This window comes from Euleptes europaea, chromosome 8 (genome assembly GCF_029931775.1).
Source record: "Euleptes europaea isolate rEulEur1 chromosome 8, rEulEur1.hap1, whole genome shotgun sequence".
Taxonomy (NCBI): domain Eukaryota; kingdom Metazoa; phylum Chordata; class Lepidosauria; order Squamata; family Sphaerodactylidae; genus Euleptes; species Euleptes europaea.
The window spans coordinates 62,880,805-62,900,217 of NC_079319.1; the positions used below are offsets into that span (position 1 = coordinate 62,880,805).

The window sequence follows — 19,413 nt, forward strand, 5'->3', positions numbered from 1 at the left end:
AGAAATGATGTCGCCATGTTGTGGACATCAAAGGCCTCAGCCTAAATTTACTGCCAGTAAATCCCCCTGCCAGCTGGCTGAACGGGGCCGGGGGGGGGGGCAGTGCACCGAAGTGGGGGATCCCCCACTACCAGCGGGGATCTGGCACTCCTAGTTCTTGGACATATCTCAACCTCCTTGTTTCCCTCAAAAGAAAGCAGATTCTGCATAGCAAAACTTCTTTAATAGCTAAAACTCACTCTACAAAACCGGAAAGCAACAGCAATACAAGACATAAGCCAAAGTATTTTGGAGTCAGCATATTTAACTGTTAAAGAAAAAAAAATAGTTCACACCAACAGAAGATGTCAAAATACATATGACATTTTCCCCTTAAATGGTGCTATTAATTGTAAATTAAATTTTGTTATATTTTAACAAACATTGCAACCTTTATTCCCCCCCCCCTATTAATTTCTTCTTAATAGTAGCACAAAGTATTAGAGAAGAAAGGTTGCCAGGGCTGGGTTAATGTAAAAATCAACAAATATTATATTAAAGAGAGTTTTTGCAGTATACTGTACAGACTGTCCATCTCTGAAGTACCAGTACGCCAACAAAAGCAAAATCAGGGAAATAACTAGTTGCACTATACAGTAACAATAAAATACCTCGAAATAACATGAGCAAGACATAAGGCTGGAAGGCCAATGACAGCCGTTTAGCTGGTTCTGCATATAAAAGTTTCCTTAAGAGTGTAAGACATGGCAATACCATACAGTCCATGATCTGTCAAAAGATAAAAGGTTTTTATTACGCTTGTTTGCAAATACAGTACGGTACTTTAAATCCACACTCTTTGGAAGCATCAACTCAATCAAACTGTTTGCAAACACTGAGATGAAAATGGTTATCAAGAATGGAAGTGTCCCATCTACTGCTTTTCAAGATGGTAGAAATGGAAAATTAATCTTGCTGGGAGCAGCCCAAAAGTCAGGGGTAATAAAATATATATATATACATGCACAAAAAAAATCCATGAACGGTTTAGAAAGGCTCAGCCTAAGACAAGCTGATAGCTACATTATCCATCATCTTAGATTTGATTAGTTTCACCATGATTTCATTGTACACTGCATGCAGAATAGTTGCAATGTTACACATTTGTACACGTTAAGCCTTCAGTCTAAAACAATACATTATATAATACATTATATCTTCTTAGTGCCAAGGCCAAAAGTGAACATTCACCAAAATAAAAGCTTTTCAGATGCAGTGTACCATAAGATCAAAAATTTATTTTAAATTGTTCTTGGAGCTTTATCACTTAAGCCAACAAAATTTGTCTACCAAGAATATCCTTGCACATTAAAATTGCTGTTGCCACTTCATCGGCCAGTTCCTTAGCCTGGATTCAGAACTATGCTCATTGTAGTAACAATATGGTACTTAAAAGTGGCTTATCTTAGAATTAGAGAAGCTAAAGTTTAAACTAGATATGCTTAACCACAACTAACACCTCCGTGCTATAGAAGCAAGACATATGGGAGTGCAGTTGCCATTTGAAAAGATATTTGGAAAGTTATGTATGTTGCTCCTTTACTGAACTCAACGAGGGATACAAGGAGAAAAACAATCTTGCTTACCTTGCCATCACGGTGAACACATTCAGTACAATAAGCAAGTATTCTGTCTATCACACCCATCTTTTTAATAACCTCATGCATTTGAGAATCTGAAAAAGGAGATAAATTAGCAAAAGTCAGAAGCTCATCATGTATATTCATGCTGACAAACCAACATATATAGGATCCTCAAATCTCATCTACAACATGATGTGCAGGTCAGTAAACACTGTGGCAGTTTCCTCCCTGTAGTCAAATTCGATAGGAGCTAGATTTTATGAAAATTGCATGTCCTCCCTCTGGGAATTCAAAGCATATGACATCACCATGCTCAGCTCACTTTACTGCTATTTATTGAAGCAGGGAACTCCCAAGTTTATTAATTGAAAACCTGTGATGTGAATTAATCGTATGTTACCAGACAATCTCCCACCCTGTGAGAGACAGGAGATACTAAGACCTGGGGCAGTAGCTCTGCAAATCATCACATATTGTTCCAGTTCTACAGACCAAAACAATACTCTTACAGGAGCCAGTGTGGTGTAGTAGTTGGAATGTGACTAGGATCTGGGAAACCCAGGTCTGCCATGACCTGGGACCAATCATGTCTGCATAATCTACCTCACAGGGGGGCTGTAAGGATAAAGTTAAGGAGAGAATGATGAACGACACCTTAAGCTCTCTGGAGGAAGGACACAATAAAACTTTTATCATACTGCATATTTTTATCAAGTGAGCCATACAGTACTTAACAGCCAAAAATGAGGGATATGTAGAAATATGCCAGTCAAATTTCAAAAGCTATAAAGCATGCTCCACAAAAATTTTGAGCTACTGCAACATGCACCCTTACAAAATTATAATCTAATCGTAAGGCTTTTCCACTTAATCTAAGATTATCAATGAAAGACAAGTACATTTGTATGTTTAAATCTGTTACACGGCCGGTGGCCTTTACTTATGCTGTATAAAATGGGATCACAAGTGAGTCCAATTCAAAGAGAACTCTTTCAATATGCAACTGCTGGGGCCAGAATTTTGTATGCTACATACTAGAAAAACCCTAGGATCCTAACAGTGAGTGAGTGGATTTACAAACTGTTTGACTTTGTCTCAATGTTGAAATTAACTTGTTTGTTAAAAAAACAATCATTAGATGACTTCAGGTGCAAATGGCAACCACTGTATGATAAATACGATTCAACAAAGAACCTTGTTAACTGGAATTAGTATATTAATTTGATGTATAAAATAAGCAACTGACGTATTTAGACTTAACCTCTAATAGAGGACATTTAAATTACTACTAGACACTATATCGTCAAATAATTATAGGGTGTATTTTAAGCTGAATTGATTTCTGAGATATATATTTTTAGGGTATTGATAAAATTTGGACACAGAAACCTATCCTTTCCCCCTTTTCCCCATCTTTTTTCCTATTCCTGTACCCTATAAAACTTAATAAAAAATTATAAAAAGTAAAAAAAAAAGGGATCATAACAATAATTGTTTAAAAATTAACATGTGGCAGAGAAAATAGAAGAGACAGAACCAGAACCATGCTGCTTCCCTACAGCGGTAAACGTCATGTCAAGACAAACATAAAAACTAAATTGTCAAATTACTGATGCTGAAATCCTGTGCATTACTTACTATGGAGTAAGTCTAACAATTTACTTCTGAGTAAATATGCATAGGATCCAGATGCACAGGTCAGTTCCAGCGCAATCCTCTGCATCAATGCGAAAGCTTGTGAAACACCAATGAAAACTTCATCGAACTGTGTCATCCATGGAAAAATTTAGAAAATGATTCAGATCATTTCTAAAAACGAGCGATACAGGCCACCACTTTAACTGGACATTATCATCAAGATTACTACTGAACAGAAACCATTTCACTGACCTGTCGGTAAATATGTTCAAACCATCTTACCTTGCATAATCACAGCTAACTGTTCAGCAGCAGACTTTCTCAAAGCCAGATCAATAGTACCCGAGATAAAAATATCATACAGCTTTTCAATAGTCTCGGCCTAAAAAATAAAACAGTATTATTTATCAAAAAGGAAAATAAATATAGCTCATTTAAAATTAAAGGCAGTCTACTCTTACTTGCCAAAAAATGGATAGGTCAACATAAAGAATTTCTTATTTTTAGTATATAAAATAAAGCTGATCAGGCACGTTGAAGAATGATCAAGTGACTGAAGCCTCTTAAGCGTCCCTTCTCTCCTGAACACAAATCACCATCACCAACAATGTGCAGACTGCTTTTGACGTTCCCTCATAGTTAAAAAGCAACTCGTAATGTCCAAGTGAAATAAAGGAATAAAAACATTCTAACCATGCAGCTCTAGTCATGCAAGAGTAAAAAACTACAGTGCTGTGCAAATAAGCAAACAGAGTCAGTATGTTAACTAGGTTACTGTAAAAATCACATGTGGACAGATCAGTTACTTTCATAAAAGGAATCTGTGGAAAACAGATGCAGAAAGTCTGTTCAATATTTCCTGATCTTCATGGTAGACAGTGCCATGTTATAGGAATCATCACTACCGTGAAAGATCTGCTCATATTTTACCTACACTAGTCTTCCTAAGCTTTACTATTGTTGGGTTCTTCTAAAACTGGTTAACTGGCAAGACAGACAGCTGCATAATGATGAGTTGTCCTGGTCACGGCACCTTGAGTGACAGGAGGTTCGAAAAGGTAAAAAAACCCTGAGAATTCTAAAGTTGGCAGTTGAGAGAGTCCATTAAAAATTGACTGTTGAAGCTGGCAGTTGAGGCTGGCAGCTGGCGTGAAAGGAACACAGTTGTGGACGATCAAGAAGGATCCTGTGTGTGAGAAGTGAATTAAGCATCCTTCCTTAAGGGAAATAGCTCCTAAGTAAAGGGGGGGTGATCCCTAACGGGTTTTAAGGAAGAAAACTGGAAAAATTGTGCATCTTATTCCTAGCTCCAAAAGGAGCTTAGATCTGGTTCAACTGAACAGTGACTGCCAAGGGTTCTGTATCTCAGTATATTACAAAAGTATCAACACCTATCTGTGAAATACACCAGATACATCCTGATTTCAAAATATCTATTGTTTGTAAATATCCTGTTTCCTCATTCATGTTGTTTTGTTATCTACCAAGTTTATTTTCTGAAAGTTCCCTGCAAATCTAACTTTACCTTCCCCCCACCCCCCAAAGACAAATAAAACAGTTTGGAGTTTTCATTTCATTAAGCCTCTTTTGTGCCATGTTCTAACTTATATAAAGAGGGTTTTTTGGTGGATCCCCCAACCATCTTAAGTGCAGGACAGAAAAAAACAAGAGACAGTCCAGAAGTCTCAGGAGTGATAGTGGTGGTTGGTGTGGGGAAAAAACCAAATAAAACAAGAAGAGATCCATCATAACTGACTTCGTATTCAGCTAGATTCAGCCATTCAGCATTAAAAACCAACTTCTTCAAGGCTACTTATGCAAGTCCACAACTGACAAATTTAAATGCAGTATCTGCAAGCAAGACCTACAGTCTTTCTACAGGATCATATTGGGCCTTAAGTATATTTAGTCAAAATACATTGGGCAATTTATCCCTCATAAATTCGTAACAGACTCCAACTGAAAATGTGTGCATAATATTTTCAACAGTTATCTTCAGTTAAAGTTGGAGTAGCGCCATCAACTCTACTCCTGTTTACATAGTGCAAATACTTTTGTTCACCTTGAACACTGACTCTTTAGCTTCATCCAACTTCAGCTGAATAGGTTTTTCCACAATAAATAGATTGGGAACACTGGAGAGGACACCACCATTCAACAGTGGACGCTTCTGGTTAGCCCCTTCTTCAACCGTAAGATGGAACATGAGGTGTTTTAGTGCCATGGAACGAACCCTGAGGAAGCAAGGTGCCAGCTTTATTATGGAAACAGTGCCTGCCCTTTAATGCAGTTTTTACATACACACAAAACCAAATGCACTTTACATAACCTACCTCTTCTGTGTAAAACAACTTGTTTTAGCATTCTGCTAGCTTTTTTAAAAAAAAAAACATGTCTGCTTTAGCTTCCCAGCGTCTTACACAGGATTATAATAAATCCTTCCTATTGAAGGATTGGAACCTGGGTCAAAAGGAAGACGACTTGTCCAAAACTACCAATCAATTCATGTCACATAATAGCCGGCTAAAGTAAGATTCTTTGAAGAAATTCCACCTGAACAAGCGAGTCTGAAAAATCACCTAGTCCCTACCTACAAATACCACAGAATGTTAATAAAATTACACTAAGTAATTTTATTGCTGATGTAGCACACAAGTTGCCCTTATCCTTCCAACTTAAGTTCCTAATTTGTAGCTCCAGTCTCCTGTGCACAGTTAACCTCTTTCACTGCTCTTTTATTCCTGTTTCCCAGATGTTACTCCTTGTTAGCCTATCAATCTTCATCAAGTATAGTCCTTTTGGTTCTCAAACTCTTTGAAATGGGACCCACTTCTAAGCTTGCTGTACCTTTTTAGGCTGCAACTGCAATCTAAACTCCACACTGCTTTCCCCCTTCCAGCATCAAATGCAGGAATCTCATTCCAGTTAACACCGAACCAATTTATGATTTACTTTTCGTATCAAGTATCTCACATTTATAGCCTGAGCAACAGACAATTTCCCAGCCATTTCACAAATCATGCAGAAGCCACTCCAGATTTGCAGCCTGTGGATATTGTGTATTTGGATTTCCAAAAAGCTTTTGACAAAGTCCCCCACCAAAGACTGCTAAGCAAACTTCATAGTCACGAGATAAAAGGACAAGTCCTCTTATGGATTGAGAGCTGGCTGAAAAATAGGAAGCAGAGAGTAGGAATCAATGTGGGGGCCTCCTGCGGCTGCGGGAAGCCCGCGCCTCCGTCGCCGGGCACGCCCGGCTCCCCCCGGCCTGGAAGAGCCTCCTGCAGGCCCGGGAAGGCCGCGCCTCCACCGCCTCCACCGCTGCCAGGCACGCCCGGCTCCCCCCGACCAGGAGCACTTCCTGGGCAGCGGGGGGCCCCCGCCGCCGCCTTCGCTGGGCCTGGAGCGGCCTAGGAGCGGCCTGAGGGGCCTCCTGGGCCGCGGGGGGGGGGGGGGCGCTGCCTGCCTGCGCACCTGGAAAAGGTAAGCCTGCTGCGGGGGGAGGGGTTATAAGCCGACCCTCGGCTTATACTCGGGTGCCTAATTTTTCCCTATTTTTGGAGAGAAATTAGGCACCTTGGCTTATATGCGGGTCAGCTTATACACAGGTATATACGGTATGCATGGTTTGGAGAGAGTGGACAGGGAAAAGTTTTTCTCCCTCTCCCATAATACTAGAACACAGAGTCATCTGCTAAAGCTGGAGGGTGAGAGATTCAAAACAGATAAAAGGAAGTATTTTTTCAAACAACGCATAGTTAAATTGTGGTGCCCCAGGATGTGGTGATGGCTGCCAGCTTGGAGGGCTTTAAGAGGGGAGTGGACATATTCATGGAGGAGAGGGGTATTTATGGCTGTTAGTTAGAATGGATATTAGTCATGCTGCATACCTATTATCTCTAGTATCAGAGGAGCATGCCTATTATTTTGGGTGCGGTGGAGCACAGGCAGGATGGTGTTGCTGCACTTGTCTTGTTAGTGGCTTCCTAGGGGCACCTGGTTGGCCACTGTGTGAACAGACTGCTGGACTCGATGGGCCTTGGTCTGATCCAGCAGGGCCTTTCTTATGTTCTTCTTATGCAGTCACACTTTCCAGAGATTTTCCTACACCCGGTTTATTGTCTTTTTTCGCTGCCTTGCAACCCACTTGGGAGACAGCCAAAGCCCACTTTTGGGTCCCAACACAAAGTTTGTCAACCAATGCTCGAGTCACAGCTACGTTGGCTATGGCCCCCCATATCCAGTTTCATATGTTCTCAGAATCTTAAGAGTGCTACTTGATTCTGTAAATGTTTATGGGAGGGGTGTTGTATTACCCTACAGTTGGCACCTCTATTAGAAGACAAAATACTTTGTATTTAGAACTCTCTTCAACGTGCTGGCCAAGACATTTCTAAAAGATAACAACCTCTCCTACACAATGAGTTATCTGATGTTTACTCACAGTGGCTTCTTTGAGAACAGAAGACGCAGGGCAGCCCTAAGCCGAGTAGTTCTTGGGAGAATCCCTTCATTTGCATCATTTGTTTCACTCAGTGCAAGGATGCAATTACCCAGAGGTTCTTCTGTGTCTGCATAACCCTGATATATTAACAAATTTACAAAAACTATGTCATGGAGATGCATGCTAGGTGTTAACGTTTCCTGAACAACAGTAGATGTAATTCTACCACAGTGATTACCAACCAGTAAATCATAGGCAGTCTATGGTCTGCCAAAACAAATATACTGTCACCACTATCAACTAGCGCCACATTGAATTTTTGTGGTAATCTGTTTTCACTACAGATTGTCATTCCGAAAGGGTATGAACATTTTATTTTAAAAAATTGCTTTCATGCCTATTCAAAGCTTGATCTAACACTTCCTAACGGGCCAGACTGAGCCAGCAACTCCATAGACTGCCAGCGCAGTGAAGTAAAAGCTTCGGCCAAAAGAATTCTACTTGTGCAAGACCCATTGGGAAACACCTGGGAGATATAGCCCATTTAAGGCAACAGAGAGAACATCCATATTTGGACGTTGTATTTATATATCTGCATAGCTTTTGTTCCAATGAGATGTACATTTGGGATGCATACCCCTATCCACCTTCCGTCCCAACTAAGCTGACTGTATCAACAACAGCGAACAAGTCTAAATAGGAACACATTCCCAACCGCACACCGTAACACTTGCCCACTTTGCAATTTTACACACTTCAGCAAGAGGATGCACAACCCACCAATAACTGGGGAAGGGATATGTGTCACGGAGCGACAACATACTACAAAACTTGTTTCAGCTCAAAACTATTATAAACTCTCTCTGATATTATCATAGCTGTAAGGCATTGGGGAAACTTATGTGGATGTTATTTAAGCAATGACTCCAAAGCAGATTCAACTGTCAAGAAACTTCAAGAGACACAAGAAAATCATGACTCCACCCGTTATTTATTTATTTGATTGTTTGTTCAATTTATAACCCACCCTCCCCGGCCAAGACCAGGCTCAGGGCAGGGAACATCATCAACATATCAAACATTAACAATGTAAGTAATAATTCTGAAATTAAACAATAAAACCCAATTAAAATCCCTTAAAAACTCCAGAGGGCGCTTAATTTGACCCACAGTGCCCAAAATAAGCAGTAGGTTGCCCCCCACAACAATGAGAGCAACATAGAACAAGGGGGGGGGATAGGAAGGCCAGCAAAGAATGATACCCACAGCTGTCCTCAACTGTAGGCCTGGCGGAAAAGCTCTGTCCTGAAGGCCCTGCAGAACTCTTTAAGGTCCCGCAGGGCCCTGATGTCACAAAACAGAGCATCCCACCAGGCCGGCGCTGAAAAGGCCCTGGCTCTCGTTGAGGACAGTTGCACACTCTTAGGGCCATTAGTCTTCATCAGCAAGAATTCAGAATGATTAGGAAGAATACGAATGACAAATCGTTTAGGGGGAAAAAATCCATCTGTGGCGTTTCCCATTTTAAGAAACCCAACCTACGTAGCTCTCCAGGATTCACCCATAACACCTGCAAAGAGGTACATTGATTACTTTCCCCCCCTTATCTGCTTGGCTACCATGTTCATATATTTCCCCCCCCCCCCATTGTGGAATGTCAGGGAGGCACCTATTGGCAAAGCAATTAAGTGGACTTCAAGATAAACTGTGCTTCGAAAACCTGAGATTACCTGAAGAATTGGAACAACGGGATAGAGGGCCTCAATAAACTTGTTCCAGGTCATTGGTGCCATCATGAACTGGCCCTGAAGAAGATACATCAGCATCAGTGTGGCAGCCGAGGACACCTGCTTTAACGAGAGAAGGTAAGAGAGAGCAATAAAGAGCAGCCAAACCAATTTGTTGATGTCAGAAACAGAAATTAGGCTGTGCCTCAGGACGGCGCACAAAATAGTTCTTGGGCTTTAAAAGAAAACAATGGCTACGGTGAAATACTGTAATGAGCCTCCTGCCTGTTTGCAACAAATAGTCTTCGACTAGAATGCAAGAATTGCATATGGTACAGGAGTGACAAGGACGGACAAACCTAGCCTCCCCTCCCGCCCCACTGAAAAGATTTAGGTAATAAACTCACATCATGCAAGGTGAGGAGAAAATAGCAGAGGTAGAAGGCTGTCTTTGCTTGCTCCCCACAGAGCAATGGGAGCATTATAGGAATATGTTTGAGCAGAACTGCCATATTTCTGTGTTTTCATGTTGCAAGTTTCTTGCTGAGAACAGAGTTGACCCCCTAAGAAATCTCAGCTTTGAGGTTTCTACTACTCAAGATTGAAAATAAGTTTCAAAAGGGTTTAGAAACTTCTGCTGAAGGCTAAGAAACAAAAAAGGTACTTAAATGGCAGTCAGCAATTCTTTCCTGACTCCTTTTTCGTAATTTAGATAGAAAGTTTATGTGGCTAGCAAATGTTTCAAGGCAAGCAGCTCAGGGGTAAACAGAAACTTTCCAGTTTCTTTCCATCATTACCACTAATTTCCCGTTGTCTCTATATAGTCTCTACTACTGCACAAGTCCCTAAATGAATAAACCTGGTTTTCTGCTTGTCACAAACAGCATGCAACAATGTTCAAAGACAAGCTGTTTTCAGACAGTCTCTAGCAGAGTAAAAGGCACACACATATTGGCCCGAATTAGTGTTTCAGGGACTCTTTTCATCTTTACTACTCTCCCTTAAACCGCCCAAATGCAGGCCTAAAGAAAAACAAAGGCAGAACCTCTTGTCAGGCCCCTTCCTCTATCTTAGGCCCCTTTCGGATTACTTTCTAAACCGGATGTTATCCATTGTTGGCCCAATTCCAAGTAAAGAGATACAGGGATGGGCATTCCATACAGCTTATTTTTGCTGAGACTGATTGCGATAAATCGTGATCTTGTGGATCATAGATTAAACACACACACAAAATACAAGACACGTTGCTTTCCTTCACAAAATATATGTTTACTATATTAAAGGGAGGGTAAACTTGGGATTTTAAGAGCCCCGTGGCACAGAGTGGTAAACTGCAGTATTGCAGTCGAAAGCTCACGACCTGAGTTCGATCCCAACGGAAGTCGGTTTCAGGTAGCCGGCTCAAGGTTGACTCAGCCTTCCATCCTTCCAAGGTCGGTGAAATCAGTACCCAGCTTGCTGGGGTTAAAGGGAAGATGACTGGGGAAGGCACTGGCAAACCACCCCGTAAACAAAATCTGCCTAGGAAATGTCGGGTTGTGACATCACCCCATGGGTCAGGAATGACCCAGTGCTTGCACAGGGGACCTTTACCTTGACTTAAACTTGGGATAGAAAATAACTCCTAACTACGTCTCATTTTTCTAACTTTTGCTGGCATATGGCTAACAGGCTTTGAGGTTTGAAACATAGTAAATAATATGGCTAACATTTTCTATTCTTGTTGCCTATTTTGGCTCATAACGTGAGAAAGAAGAATTGAAGCGAAGTCTTAACATAAATGGCACCTTAACTACAGCTTCCTGGAATGCGCCTGAACATCACATGACCAATAGTTCTTGATCTGACCAATCAACACTTGCCAAGTGGCTAGCACAATCCCGAGACCATGTAAACAAAACATAAATATTCAACCCTTTTTATAATCCTGGCAGAGACAAAACTCGCAGACTAATTCCCAACAAATTCAACCTGTTAATGAGCCATCTCTAAAACGCTTTGGCCATTTCAAAAAGCACCACGCTTTTTCCCCTGCCTTTTTTCACAGCACATTATTTTTCGGCATAAAAAAAAAATCAGCTTTTTCAGCTTTTTAAAAAAACGTTCTAAGATTAGTGCTATAGCACCACAGCAATCCAGTGCATCTGAATGGTGGTGATACAGCGTTGAATTGCTATATCACCACCATTTGGATGCACTGGATTGCTATGGTGCTATACAGTTATAGCTTACTTTCTTTAATGATACTGTTTATATGGCCAATTCAGCCCTGAACATTGATAGAGTTATAGCACTAATCTTAAAACGTTTTTTTAAAAAGGCCGAGAAAGAACATGCTGTGAAAAAAGGGGGGAGCGGTTCTTCAGAAGCGCTCCAGACATTTTAAACAGCGCAAAGTAGTGATTCAGAAGCACGAGGAAGAACTGAAAATGGAAAAAAGTAGTTTAATAAAAAAAGGCTGGGCCCCAGAATGCCAATGAGACACAAGCGGCTTTGTCTGAAAAGTTTTTAAAAATCCATCAGCAGCAGGGAGCCAAAATGGTTGTGTCTGAAATGACACAAAAAATCCACTAGCAACCAGCTGCTCAGATTATAAGGGCAGTATGAAAGAGGCTGAGCAGCCCATTCCTAAAGGGGGATAGATCCGTGGAGGCCGGAAGCGGTGGAGCTGAGCCACTTCCTCTAAGGCTTCCCTGCTGCTGCACAGAAAAATAATTAAAAAGGAAAAATAGGGGGAAATGTCCCATTGAAAATAGTGAGGCTGTGCCACCAAAAAATGTGGCACAGCCCCACCGCCACTCAAGAGGGCGTTCCCAGGGCAAACGAAGTTAGGAAGCTGCCCAAAGGCAGCTCCACCCCTGGGAATGCCCCTAGAGCACCCCCCCACACACTGGCGTGGCTGTTCCCTTCCAGGATTTAGTACCCGGACTGGCTGCACTGGTGATGGGTGCTAGCGAAGCTCCATTGCTCCCGGAAGCCGGCATATTTTCCCCCATTCTGGCATGTTTGACACTTTATCCCATGATAAAATGGCACTTACGCCAGCACAGGGTCTCACTGGCTCCTTAGGAGATTCAGCTCCCCCCGCCCATACACACACCGGATTGCAGTCTTAGTCTCCTGAGTAGCACTGGGGGCAGAAGAGTGTCAAAGCTCTCCCGCTGGTGAAATAGTAGTTCCATCAGAATGTTGTTACAACTCTTTCTTGATAGCCTTCTCCCTATATTCCAGGCAACAATTCTATCTTTGAAGAAAATCATTCCTTTGAACATACAGGTCAACCGAATTATAATGCACAAAAACCTGTACCTCATGTTGGGAGTCTTGAAGGCCAAAACTACAGATTTCATACAGAACTCTAGGATGAAGCAAGAAACGTATTCCATGGCAAACTGAAGATGGGGGCTTAGCAATATTATGAATACCTAAGCATTCCTGGAGGAAAAAAAGATATTCATGTTATCAAGTCAGTTTTGTTACCAGTACTGCCTTCATGATCCATGGATTGAGCACATCAGGCACGACAGTTTATTAATATCTCAAAACTTCTTTCAAGGAGCTCATGGGGTGAAAAGGGTCCTTCACTCAACAAGGTATGCAAAGATGAGAAAAGTGGACGGACTCAAGGTCATCAAATAAATCCTAGTCCCAGTCAAAAACCACACATGAAGCTGCCTTATACTGAATCAGACCCTCGGTCCATCAAAGTCAGTATTGTCTACTCAGACCGGCAGCGGCTCTCCAGGGTCTCAGGCAGAGGCCTTTCACGTCACCTACTTGCCTAGTCCCTTTTAACTGGAGATGCTGGGGATTGAACCTGGGACCTTCTGCATGCCGAGCAGATGCTCTACCACTGAGCCACGGCCCTCCCTAGGAAATACAAATCAAGCTGATTCAGTGGAACAACAGAAGAAGGAATGCAGTCCATTAAAATACCCCTCTTGACCAACAGCTACAAATACAAGGGGAAAATTTACAACTGAACATGCTTAATTTCATGTAGCAAATCCAGGAATGTCAGCCCAACACTACTGAGGCAGCTTTTCTCAAAGACTATTCTCCTGTAAGATTATTAAATGCAAAAGGAAATGAACACACCGCCAATATTTCTTTGATTCTTAACAAGCCAGAGGCCACTTTAAATACTAACCTTAACCATTTCGAGGCAGCAGCTATAGGCTTTGCTTCTAATATTCAGCAGAGGATGGGACAACAGATGGAGGAGCAGCTTCTGACTCTCAGAATGCAAGAAGGGGCTAGCTTGAGCAGACTTCCATCTGCAAACAGAAATAATTCAATACAAGACTGAACCATTACTTTAAACACAGATTCCCTTGGGGATGCTAAAGCTTTCATAACTTATTCAGTTATCTGCTCCTTTGTTTAGTTAGTTGCAACTTGTATTACTGTTCATGATTTCAGTTCCAAGACTGCTTACCAAGCAGTATGGTCCATTGAGACTTGTGGTACTTATTTCCTAACAGACATACTTAGGACTGGGCTGAAATATTCTGACCCCTGTAGCAATTCTCCCATCTGTTGTCTCCTCTTCTGTCCAAGTTTAATTTTCCAGTTCCCAGAGGCAGGGACCTGAGTTTTCTTTGTGCTACTATATAAAACCATGTCCGGTGGATGGCATTATACAAAAAAACCCCAGAATTGTTTGTTCCTAATGAAGTGTTAGGGTGGGTCTGTGTGTGTGCGTGTATACATTTTAGTTGGGTAAACCTAAGATGAAGAACATCTGACAACAAGCAGCAACTGGACTCCCATTGACCATCCTCAGCACTAACATGGGGTTCTCATCTAAAGCAAGTATTCTCTCAAGTTAGGAAAAGTATCATACTTACACGTTGGAGCAAATTTTTATAAAGGTCTGGAGTAGGGGAAAGTACTGATGATACGGAAGACTTTTAAGGGCTTGTTCTGCCAGCTCCAGTAAACCAAAAATATTATTTTCTCCCTAAAAGAGCCAATACAGAGAACCAGTGTATGACCAGACCAACAAGAGTGACACAGACAACCTACTTAAACAGTTCATAATCCAAGAATAGTTTCAGCCACACAAATGCTCAACGTAAAACGCCTCCTAATCATAAACACCAATGTTATCCTCACACATTCACCAGCCTTGCCAAAAGTCCCACTGAAATTACCTATGATGGAGAGGCCCTGACCTGGATAGCCCAGGCTAGCCTGATCGCATCAGATCTCAGGATTGACCCTGGCAAGTACTTGGATGGGAGACCTCCAAGGAATACCCCCTCCCATACCAGATTCACAGCTGAACAGTGAGAGCTAATTAAGAGGCCTTTAAGAAGACCTTGATAAGTACCTGTCAGTCTGAGGAGGGGTTGGCTCACACCGGCAGAGCAGAGTGCAATAAAATGAAAGTTTACTTGAATTTTCCTTTAAGATGGCTTCTGTCTTGACAAGCTGTCACCTTAAAACCGCTTGATACATTTAAAATGTGCTCGGGTATTTAACGTATACTACTGCCTCACAGAAGTTGTTTTGAATTGCAATTTTGGATCTTTCAGACAAGGTGGAAGGAGAGCGATGGATGGACTGCAATTGTTTTCATGGCGGGGCTGGAGAAAGAATTCTTTAAACAGAAATTGTCCTAGCTGGTACACCGGTCCACACTAACTGTATAAACACTACAAAGTTTATGCCCACAACTACTCAATGCTGAATCATCTCAGAGTTACCAGGCTTAGAAGATGTTTCCTACCTCTCTGTCAACATCCAGCATAAAGTTACAGGTGCATTCAATTGAATAGGCAACCTCTGAAGCTTGCTTATAAATACTGTAGTTCTCAGAATTCATTTGCTCCAAATAGGCTGTGACTGAGTCATGAATACTTGGATATTCCAGAGAGAAAGGCATGTCCACAGAAAGCACAAATAAAGCAGCCAGTAAACTTTCTGGTAAAACATAGTTGGCCTAAAGTAAGAAAATAGAAAATAATGGGCAAAAGGTATGTAAAGACAATACAAATACGAGCTATTGAATTTTTGATAATTTGCCAGCTATTTAATACACAATTCCCTTCGAAGACAAAAACCCTGTCAAAATTTGATTTGCAGACTTGTATAGGATTCAGAGCAAATAAATGATCCAATAGGATGAGACAGTCTAATAACAAATCAGGGTTGTCATTGATGCACTACGTAATTCAGAGTTTTTACAAAACATGGCATGTGGAATTGCCCTGAAAGAGTTCAGAAACGGTGGGAGAACCGGGTTTGACTTCCCCACTCCTCCACATGAGTGGCAGAAGCTAATCTGGTGAACTGGGTTGGTTTCTCCACTCCTACACATGAAGCCAGCTGGGTGACTTTGGGCTAGTCACAGCTGTCTTCCGAACTCTCTCAGCCTCACCTACCTCCCAGGGTGTCTGTTGTGGGGAGGGGAAGGGAAGGTGATTGTAAGCCAGTTTGATTCTCCCTTAAGTAGTAGAGAAAGTCGGCATATAAAAACCAACTCTTCTTAATGTCTAAAGATCTGTCATGTCGAAGTTTTTTCAGTAATATCCTTGTACAGTATTCTATCCCTGACGACCTTATAGGTACCTCAACAGACACCAAGAATACAATTCCCTTCGAAGACAAAAACCCTGTCAAAATTTGATTTGCAGACTTGTATAGGATTCAGAGCAAATAAATGATCCAATAGGATGAGACAGTCTAATAACAAATCAGGGTTGTCATTGATGCACTACGTAATTCAGAGTTTTTACAAAACATGGCATGTGGAATTGCCCTGAAAGAGTTCAGAAACGGTGGGAGAACCGGGTTTGACTTCCCCACTCCTCCACATGAGTGGCAGAAGCTAATCTGGTGAACTGGGTTGGTTTCTCCACTCCTACACATGAAGCCAGCTGGGTGACTTTGGGCTAGTCACAGCTGTCTTCCGAACTCTCTCAGCCCCACCTACCTCCCAGGGTGTCTGTTGTGGGGAGGGGAAGGGAAGGTGATTGTAAGCCAGTTTGATTCTCCCTTAAGTAGTAGAGAAAGTCGGCATATAAAAACCAACTCTTCTTAATGTCTAAAGATCTGTCATGTCGAAGTTTTTTCAGTAATATCCTTGTACAGTATTCTATCCCTGACGACCTTATAGGTACCTCAACAGACACCAAGAATACATACAACGTGCTGTTACGCTGGCTACCAGTGAGCTCTGAGCACAATTCAAGATAAAACCCAATATGTTCTGGATCTTACATTAAGCGACAGCATTCTCCCTTTCACTTCCCTCCTACACATTAATATCTAGGGCTCCAGTTTCTGACCCTCAGAAAGATGAAATGTACAGGTGAAGGACTCTTGTGTTATGCAAATTACTAATCCCTCCACACACAAAAAAGAGGGCATTTTTGCACCTACTGTTGTAGATTTGGCACCTAGCATTATTCTCTAGTCTCTGATCATCAAGTGCCTTCCTTGTTAAACTATATCATTATAAGCAGTGTTTTAAAGGTTATTTTATGGAACTTTTTAATATACAACTATATACTCATTAGTTGCCTTGGGCTTCCATGAGGAAAAGAAACGACAGTTATACTTTTTTAGAAACTGCCAAAGGATTATTATAATTTTTTAAAAAGTTAATCCTGTCTTTCCACCAGCCGGTATCCAAGGCAGGCTAGGAAGATCTGTAACACAACATTACAAAAATAAAACAAGCCTCTGTATTTCTGAGGAAACAATCCAGAGTAACCACAATTAACCAACAGCAATAAAAATGAGGACACTCGGCCTTGAGAAGTTAGCACACAGAGCAACAAGAATCCATCACTCCTCAAAACCAAACATTAGCCACCAGATTCAACACAGCACTCAAAACAAAGATGGCACCAGACAAACCTGCTTGAGAAGACAGCCCCATCGCTGGAGTACAATCACAGAAAACACTCCACCTCTAGAGCACACCCACCTAGCCCTGAAGGTGAAAGCACTCAACTTCTGTATAATTCATACAGGAGAAAGCAGAGTTAAGATACCCTAGCTCCAAGTCATCTCTTTAAAACCCTAGTTAACATGGCTGCAGTGGTCTGACCCTCTACAGCCTTAACCCCTCTCTCTTATACTAACTGAGCTTCGTTATAACTTCAGTACAAATAACCATGCCAAAATCCTTACTTTACCGAAGGAGACACTGGTGGCAGGTATACCAAAGCTGGGAAGTACCTTTGGGCTACATACACTAGTATCACATTCACAAGCAAAAGGGCAGAAACCACTGAAAGACAGTGGGTTCCACTTTCAACATGATAGACTTTCCAGATCACCAAACCTGAAGTTATTGATGTGTCCAGGAGAATCTCCCTATCTCCCAGTGAAGGATTTCTAAATCAGGTTGGCCATGACAGTTTCAGTCCCAAAATCAGACCAAGCCCCAAACTGAACTTGGTCTATATAAATCATTTCATCCAGGAGTGTCTTAATATGGCTGCCTGCGCACTTAAGCACTACAACTGCTCAAGGCTCTGGTTCAGCAAATATCAGATGCATCAATACAACCAGCCTCTCATGAAGCAACACCGAAAACAGCATCCCCTCAACCTCATTAGTTAAACCAGTGGTTCTCAACCTGGGACCATATGGCCCCCCCGGGGGGGGCCCAGGATATTCCAAGGGGGCCACAGGTGAAAACTGCATAAATGTTGTATTCCCTTTTTTGTGGGGTATTTTTTTAAATTTCAGTTAAGAACGGCATGTGTGCATTTTGTGTGGCTGTTTATGCTTCTTTGTTCCTTGGCTATTTACAAACAAAACATTTAAATAGCTACCTTTCTACCGGTAGGACAGGGGGGCCACAGGAAGGAAACAAGATCGGAAGGGGGCCACGGTCGGAAAAAGGTTGAGAACCACCGAGTTAAACTACTGTTGTCCCTCACCAATTACCAAGCAGTATTTACCAAAATCTTTATTTCCAGAGATAACAGCATGGCTGTATGGGAAGTAAAGCCTGTTTCACATAATATTTTACCTTTATTTCTGCACAGAAGAGACATTGTGTGAAACAATCCTGAATCTGAACTAGATTAACTGAAGGACAAATCAAACTGTAACATTGCTCTTTTCTTTAACCACCAGATGGCAGACAGCATATCAAACCTACATTTACTGGTCCTTTATAAGATTGCAGTAACATTATACAATTTAGTCCAGGTTATCAAAATTGAGTACCCAGCTTGCTGGGGTTAAAGGGAAGATGACTGGGGAAGGCACTGGCAAACCACTCCGTAAACAAAGCCTGCCTAGTAAACGTCGGGATGTGACATCACCCCATGGGTCAGGAATGACCCAGTGATTGCACATGGGACCTTTACCTTTTTTTATCAAAATTGCATCATTATAATGCATAATCCACACAAAGAATGAAATATGACAGATTTATTTAGGTAGTCATAACTGAAAACTCTGAGACAATGGGTTGAACAAAAGAGAACACTTCAAACCATATACCCATACACCCAAACCATATAACCATATACCCATCAAACCATTCACTGAAACATGTAAACAATAAATATAACCTATAGATCTAAATGCTTTCCATGAACTTCAAAAAAAATGCACTTGACAAGCCTACACCTATGAAACAGGGCCCATTGATGCCCACCTTAGTATCCTTACTTCTACCCCTGGGATGCTGCTGAACTCAAAACACACTTTCATTGAAGCGGGCCCTATCAATGCATCACATTGCACAAGTTTTCCACTAGTTCGAAATAAGCACACGATTCTCAAAATTGCACATATCCAATATTCCAAAGTTGCTAAAGGGAACAAAACAGAAACGAAAGAAATTGACATTGAAATTATAAACATTTTTTTCTAAGTGAGAATTAAAATTACATACTACAGTCAAAAGATTTGCGAGGCTGCATCCCTCCTTGACAGATCCAAATTCAAGCCTGCCTACACGCACCTTTAAAATATATTGTTAACATATGTTGTCTGTTTTTACCGC

At 41.5% G+C, this 19,413-nt stretch overlaps 1 protein-coding gene across 1 annotated transcript in view; it reads right to left on the reverse strand.

Annotated features, from left to right (window-relative positions):
- RTTN (rotatin) overlaps positions 1-19,413 on the reverse strand; it is a 105,078-nt gene that overhangs the window by 64,630 nt on the left and 21,035 nt on the right. The window contains exons 12-21 of the mRNA XM_056854945.1: positions 15,166-15,378; positions 14,282-14,394; positions 13,582-13,708; positions 12,741-12,866; positions 9,435-9,554; positions 7,705-7,841; positions 5,323-5,494; positions 3,543-3,642; positions 1,626-1,714; positions 651-768 (exon numbers count right to left, since the gene is read on the reverse strand). Coding sequence (XP_056710923.1) covers positions 651-768; positions 1,626-1,714; positions 3,543-3,642; positions 5,323-5,494; positions 7,705-7,841; positions 9,435-9,554; positions 12,741-12,866; positions 13,582-13,708; positions 14,282-14,394; positions 15,166-15,378 — 1,315 coding nt within the window. The remainder of the gene's footprint in view (positions 1-650; positions 769-1,625; positions 1,715-3,542; positions 3,643-5,322; positions 5,495-7,704; positions 7,842-9,434; positions 9,555-12,740; positions 12,867-13,581; positions 13,709-14,281; positions 14,395-15,165; positions 15,379-19,413) is intronic.